This window comes from Coregonus clupeaformis, chromosome 10 (assembly GCF_020615455.1).
Source record: "Coregonus clupeaformis isolate EN_2021a chromosome 10, ASM2061545v1, whole genome shotgun sequence".
NCBI lineage: Eukaryota > Metazoa > Chordata > Actinopteri > Salmoniformes > Salmonidae > Coregonus > Coregonus clupeaformis.
The window spans coordinates 53,061,344-53,068,906 of record NC_059201.1 but is presented as its reverse complement, the minus strand read 5'-3'; the positions used below and the strand labels follow the sequence as shown (position 1 = coordinate 53,068,906).

Genomic DNA, 7,563 nt, shown 5'->3' with positions numbered 1-7,563 from the left:
CCAGTCTGAGATATGGCAATAAAAAGAAAAGATTAAGATGGGCAAAATAACACATACACTGGACTTTTTCTTTACAACTCTGCCTAGAAGGTCAGCATCCCGGAGTCGCCTCTTCACTGTTGACGTTGAGACTGGTGTTTTGCGGGTACTATTTAATGAAGCTGCCAGTTGAGGACCTGTGAGGCAATACTAATGTATTTGTCCTCTTGCTCAGTTGTGCACCGGGGCCTCCCACTCCTCTTTCTATTCTGGTTAGAGCCAGTTTGCGCTGTTCTGTGAAGGGAGTAGTACACAGCATTGTACGAGATCTTCAGTTTCTTGGCAATTTCTCGCATGGAATAGCCTCCATTTCTCAGAACAAGAATAGACTGATGAGTTTCAGAAGAAAGTTATTTGTTTCTGGCCATTTTGGGCCTGTAATCAAACCCACAATTGCTGATGCTCCAGATACTCAACTAGTCTCAAGAAGGCCAGTTTTATTGTTTAATCAGCACAACAGTTTTCATCTGTACAAACATAATTGCAAAAGGGTTTTCTAATGATCAATTAACCTTTTAAAATGATCAACTTGGATTAGCAAACACAACGTACCATTGGAACACAGGACTGATGGTTGCTGATAATGGGCCTCTGTACGCCTATGTAGATATTCCATTAAATATCAGCCATTTCAAGCTACAATAGCCATTTACAACATTAGAAATGTCTACACTGTATTTCTGATCAATTTGATGTTATTTTAAATGGACAAAATAATTGCTTTTCTTTCGAAAACAAGGACATTTCTAAGTGACCCCAAACTTTTGAACGGTAGTGTAGTTAGTTACAAGATGACATGGCGTCATACTCTGGGTTGTTCTGAACAGAATGAGCCTGTTTGTCTATTGTGATAAATTCGCCGCTGAACATGCACACCACAATTACGATCAGTTTCTCTGAATTGCCCTGTGAAAGCCTAACACTAAGATTGTACTTTATAACTTAGCTAGTCATGTTAGCAACAGAACAAGCTTTCAAATGATGCCCACCTGACCCAGATTGCGATTTACACTGAGTGTACAAAACATTGACATAGACTAACCAGGTGAAAGCTATGATCCATTGTTGATGTCACCAGTTAAATGCACTTCAAACAGTGTAGATGAAGGTGAGGAGACAGGTTAAATAATGATTTTTAAGCCTTGAGACATGGATTGTGTGTGTGCCATTCAGAGGGTGAATGGGCAAAACAAAAGTTAAGTGCCTTTGAACGGGGTATGGTAGTAGGTGCCAGGCACAGGAGGTTGGTGGCACCTGAATTGGGGAGGATGGGCTCGTGGTAATGGCTGGAGCGGAGTCTGTGGAAAGGTATCAAATACATGGTTTCCATGTGTTTGATGCCATTCCATTTACTCCGTTCCAGCCATTATGAGCCATCCTCCCCTCAGCAGCCTCCACTGGTGCCAGGCGCACCAGTTTGAGTATGCCAAGAACAGCAATGCTGCTGGGTTTTTCATGCTCAACAGTTTCCCATGTATACCAAGAATGGTCCACCACCCAAAGGACATACAGCCAACTTGACAACTGTGGGAAGATTTGGAGTCAACATTAGCCAGCATCCATGTGGAACGCTTTCGACACCTTTTAGTCCATGCCCCGACGAATTGTGGCTGTTCTGAGGGCAAAAGATGGTGCAACTCAATATTAGGAAGGTGTTCCTAATGTTTTGGGCGGTTTTTGGTTCGCGGAAACAACAGTAATTGTGTGATGTCGGGGATACAGGTCTGTGTTCCAAACAAAACAACTACATGTGTGCTTGCTCTAGCTCCTCAATGGCACAGCTAGGAGAGAAAATAAATAAATAAATAAGTGCATTGAAATGACTTAGGAACTGTGCACACTTTGGAGAGTTGTGTGGCCACGTGGAGTTAGGACTAGTCCTCTCACTACCACACATTTTCCAGGAATATTCTGATGTTACTGAATCTATCCAGAGTCTTTTCAGATTTTGTTATCAACAAATGCGGTGAAAAGTACAGGAACTGTAAAATGCACATAAAATCAACAGTGTAATATTTAATTCAGTCTTGTGTCAGGTGAACTGTTGTCCTCAACTTTGGTTTAATAATTTCCCCATTATCTCCAAACTGTTCCCTTTCAATTGCTACCACAGTTATGCATATGCTTTTCATATACTTCTGTAAGAAACATTTCCATTTTGCCCTATCCCTATAGGCCAATTCCCACGAGTGTAAAGGGTTAAGGTGTCTTGCTCAAATGTATCTTATTGCAGCTATTATTAAAGGGTATTTGATTTTACAACCATCTTGCAGGTTTAGGCCTGTACATTTCCAGGTAGGCCTATAGATTTTCTCAAGGAGATTAGGAGATTATAATAATTGATCCCACAACTCTTAGACAACTACAGTATAGCTCATCTTGATGCAACAAAAACCTTGATGATTATTTGTGACCCAATGAGTGGAAGAAGTTTGTCCACTTAAATAACCTATTAGTCTCACATACCGTATTAAATAAATAAAGACACTCAAGTTCATATCAATAATTTTGACGGTTAGGCTTTTTGCCAACAATACAGGAAAACAAGGATGACATTAGCTACAAACCATTATTTATTTAGCAAAAAGTTGAAAAGATTTTACAGAATTTAAGCACACATTTACACTGTTAATAGCACAATGGCTTTGTGACTCACAAATACACATGTGATTCAAAAACATATACAAAGAACAATTAAAGCACTTAAAAAGCTTTGGTAATTGATCAAATATAATATGCATATTTAAAATAAATCCTGAATATGATCAATTTATTAACACAAAAGTCAGTCAAACTGTTGTCATTCACTTTATGTTGAGGCTTTAGTACTGTAAATGAAACAAAAATAATTGCATTCAGCAATAGGTACTTAGTTATCTATTATTGGTAGTTATGCAATACAATGATATTTTGAAATTGAGGGAGAAGTATTGGATGGAACAAATACTAACAATACAGTTCACAATATCGATTCATAAGACCATCTTCATTAACATTTTGACATCTTACCTTAACATCTCACCCGAGCATCGATATGAGCATAACACCTCCCATGAACTGGGTAAACAGGAGGACGGGGGTGAGGAACGACCACACAGGCCACAGAGCTATATTAAAACTGGGGAGAATAAATAAAAAATGTGCTTGACCAAAATCATTCTGATCACCATTGGAGATATTGTAAAATAGGCTAACAACTTACTAACCAAAAGCATTATGTAGCTAGCTAGCTATGCCATGTGTATCCATTCACATAGATCAGTAACAGGGTATGCTTTAAGGAATATTAAGGTACTTTTTTGCGAAGATTTCAGGAAGGCTGCCGTGCTACAGCAAACAAAGAAAACTAGGAGGAGTGCTCGACAACAATGACAAAAATCCAACAAAAAGGGCTTACCCAAGGAAAAACTTCCAAAAGGAATAATTTCAGGCAGAGAGGAGTTGGAGAACTCAACAACAAAAAAGAGAGATTCATTTCTTATTTTCTCACTTGAATCCACTGTTGAGGATGAACAAGAAAATCATCTCTTTTGTAAGCCCTTTTGTTACTTTTTGCAAAGTTCAGGGGTGGGTTTCCTACAGCCTTCGCAGCTAAAGTAATATATTATTTATTTGCACAACCCAGCCACAAGAGAGTAACTATTATAAAAATGTATGTTTGACGGTTAATCTTCTATGCATGAACTAATGACATTCGTAAAATAAAGCACTCTGCCCTTCTACAAGAGGCGTAAGTTAAAGTCGGCAAAAACATACTTTATGTTAGAAACACATCCCATGTCAGTTTTGAGGATGTAAATGTCATTGAAAGAGTATTACCTGCATGATGCTGCAATGAAGGCTGCTGTGGTGATAGGGGCAATAGCAGGGTATTCCTGGTCGTAGTGCTTTATGCCCTTGAACCACTCCAGGTATACGATGCAAAATGTGGCCAAAGATAGGCATATTCCCAACAGTATCACACCAACATTGAACCACCAGCTGGAAAACAAAACACATAAGCAGCAAATACATGACAGGAACTTGAGGTTTGATTCTTCGGGAAATGCAGTAATCATAAATGCGTTTCTGCAAACATTGAGTATTAAGATAATCCTGCATTAATAAAATGTGCCTAACCAAAAAAGACCAAATAAGCACAATATTTGGGACTTTTCCAATTACATTGACCAATCTACACCTTAGTAACTTAAGACCAAATATTGGATATTTTCTGGCCAGTGGAAATCACTTCAATAAGAGAAAATCCACAAACTAAATTCTCAAGTCTGGATCCAGGCTAACAACCCATTTGATTAGCCTACTAATCACAGATGACCTACTGCAAAGGCATACACACACACACTCTTCTTTTCAAACTAGCTGGATTGATTTGCGTACAAAATATTTTTTCATCACCTTTTGATATCCTCATTCTCCATGAGGACCCGGAGGAAGTCAAAATAGTAAGTCAACCCAACAGACGCCACAATCCAGAACACGGAATGGCGGTTGATCCGAGAGAGTGGTTTGGCATCTTTCTCTTCTTGACCTGCAGGTTTGAGACAAAATGCCATGGTCACTGGTAATGCAGTAGGCCTATATCATCACTTATTCAGTTGATTTCTCAAAAGAAACAGCAAAGGCCTACAGTGACTGTGTGTAATTGCTCTCACAGTTTAGTGTTTAGAGATTTGTTGAAGGGTGCCACACAATCTAGCTAGGCCTATGTATGATAATAGCCTAAGCTACAGTCCTCTTTAGCTCAATTGGTAGAGCATGGTGCTTGTAACGCCAGGGTAGTGGGTTCGATCCCCGGTACCACCCATAAGTAAAAATGTATGCACGCATGACTGTAAGTCGCTTTGGATAAAAGCGTCTGCTAAATGGCATATTATTATTATTATCATTGAGTTTAATGCTGAATAGCATCAGTCTGCCAAGGGGTTATAAAACTAGATTGAATTTACAACAGAATGAGAACAGAAGGTGCCCAATCCACACCTTTTAAGGTTCAAGATATTTCAAGATGAAACAGATAGCACGAGGGGCAGTAGGCGATAAGATAATTTTTTGGAAAGCCTATTAATCTCTATAATTTAGCAGTTGATTAAATGTATCAGAGACAGCAGTTGGCTGTGGAAGTGGACAAGCTGCGAGGTCTGTCCTCAGGTATGAACCCAGTGCACTGGGGTTGGAACAAAAATCTCCTTTACTTGAAAATCAGGCCAACCAAGATGCAGCTGTCTCATACTAGACAGCTCAAATAGCAACTTCAAGGGTAATTTAATAGTATTCAAAAATAAGGGAATATTTCACATGAATAATGTTGCATAAAATATTGCCAGTGTAAAAGAATACCATGTACTGAACCATCCAGCCAATGTTGGGTCTGCTGTTTCTTTTAATGCATATCAGTTTACGCAAGCACTGGGCTGAGTCTTGAGTATGGTCCAGAAGTATAGTCTGAACTATCATGTTGCTGCAGTGCTGACACAGCATTTGCACAGTCAAAACAATCAAGAATCAGTGGCATGTTGCCCAGTTTGAGCCTGAAGATAAGACAATTGTTCTCTCTGTTGTCAAATCTGCTTACTGGACCTCCTGTATGTTGGCTATATTTAAGTGAAGCCGTGGTTTGGAGGATATATTGGCCCGTGTTGTTAGGTCCGAGACAAATACAACTGTTAGAAACATTAAAATAATGATTGACATTTTCATAAAAAATGTTATTTTGATGAATGTATTCATACTATTTCATCCTTCCACGAGGATATAGTCCCGAGGTTGCTACCCAAGCCGTCTGGTCGTTCGTTCGATAGCATTGTTTCCAGCCAAGGTTCACTGGTTGTTAATTTGATTGGAAGGTTGCTATGGCAAACAAAAATGGTTGTTATGGAGTAGCGGTTGGAACTGAAATTATTTTCCAATCGTTTCGACCCACTATCCCGACCTGCATATTAAAGCTCTGAACTGGTTCAAACCAGAAATTAGTACCAGTTTAAATAATTCCTTTCCGTTCCTTTTTTAACTTGTGAAATTGACAGTTTTTACATTTAACTAACTAGATACCTAGCTAGCTACGGAGAAGCAGTTTTCCTGAAATTGGGCTACTTTGAAAACGATGTAGAGGGTGAAAAATGTATTGGTCGCAGGTGGAGGGTTTTTGGGCTACTTCTAAACTGCACGGCGGCCGCCATGGCATTATATTTATGTTACCTGCTGCTGCTATGAGGCAGTGAGCAGGCTGTTACTGAGCGAGTGAATGGTGGGGAGGGCCGGAGGGGGTGTGTGTGTGTGCGTGAAGACCACTCGTTGATATTCCACACCTCCTCGGGCCTTATTGCTTAATCATAAGTCAAAACAGGTTAAATTGACGGGAAATGATCTGGAGAGTTTAATAAGCGCAATTTATATTTTCTCTTGCAATATTCTTTAACTCGCAAGAATGATAATTGATGGAAAACCGAATTCTGCTTCTTCGCATACGTCGATATTCCTTCTTAATTCGCTCGATTACGTTATGAAAAAGGGTTTATTGGATAAATGTGACAACTCCTCTCTTGCTGCGAAAACACACATTTGGGCTAGTTTTATGCCTTTTGGGCAGGTTCAGACGTCATATGGTTAGACATTTGTTTGACCTGGCAACCCTGAATGTACTTTATATTCGAGACAATCCTAGCTAGACGTAGCTAGGATTTTCCTTACAGAAAAATGACATGCTAGATAGCCTCGACTTTAGCAAGCTAGCTAGTAGTTAGTTACATTAATCGCAATTAGAAATGGGAAAATTGAATATGATAGGCAACGACAGTACAAATAAGTTATTTACGACTCATTCATTGATTTGTTACTTTCGTGAAACTCAGTTCTCTGTGCAAGCTACGAGCGTATTTTAATGGCTAACATTTGCGTATTTTAATGGCTAACATTTACGTCATTTAGCAGACGCTCTTATCCAGAGCGACTTACAAATTGGACGTCTGCAGTTAACTTTACTTACTCTTTTCGTTGCGGTCACCTGCTGAAAACCCTTGCATGAGAAGTTCAGCATCTTTCTTGAATCTGTTTCGTAGATTTACGAAATCACTATCAGCAAGCATGTTTGATATCAGGCTGTTTTTGTCTTGTCTGACTGGCTAGCTGTGGCTAACACTTCCTGTTCCTTCGTTTGCCTGTGACGTTTATTTAATGCGACAGTCGTAGCGGGGTGAATCAAATGCAGAGGCAGTGAAGAGGTAGATATTTACTAGTACAGACGGATAGGCCAACAAGTGATATGTTTCAGTAAGATTGGGTTTTTAGCGTTTATAGCAATGGTTATTAATTGTACTGTATGGATGGAACGTAAGTCGAAGAAAATGGAGGTTGTGGTGGCAGCTGCAGAGAGTTATTTGGGTGTGCGAGACTTGACATCTGAAGAGTTAAAGGGAGTGTTAAGTGGTGATGTCCCATCATTTCAGGTTGAGGGCATGAGGTAGGAATGAATATATTTAAATAGTGGAGTAGGGTGGTGTTAATTATTAATAAATATACATAATT

General features: G+C 39.3%; 1 protein-coding gene across 1 annotated transcript; it reads right to left on the bottom strand.

Annotated features, from left to right (window-relative positions):
• Positions 1-2,599: 2,599 nt before the first annotated feature.
• Positions 2,600-7,191, bottom strand: tmem128 (transmembrane protein 128). The gene is made up of 5 exons (XM_041888669.1): positions 7,025-7,191; positions 4,438-4,570; positions 3,859-4,020; positions 3,049-3,157; positions 2,600-2,867 (listed from the first exon to the last, which is right to left on the bottom strand). Exons 1-4 carry the CDS (start codon positions 7,122-7,124, stop codon positions 3,058-3,060), a joined length of 495 nt encoding a protein of 164 aa, XP_041744603.1. The 5' UTR covers positions 7,125-7,191; the 3' UTR covers positions 2,600-2,867; positions 3,049-3,057.
• Positions 7,192-7,563: the final 372 nt, after the last annotated feature.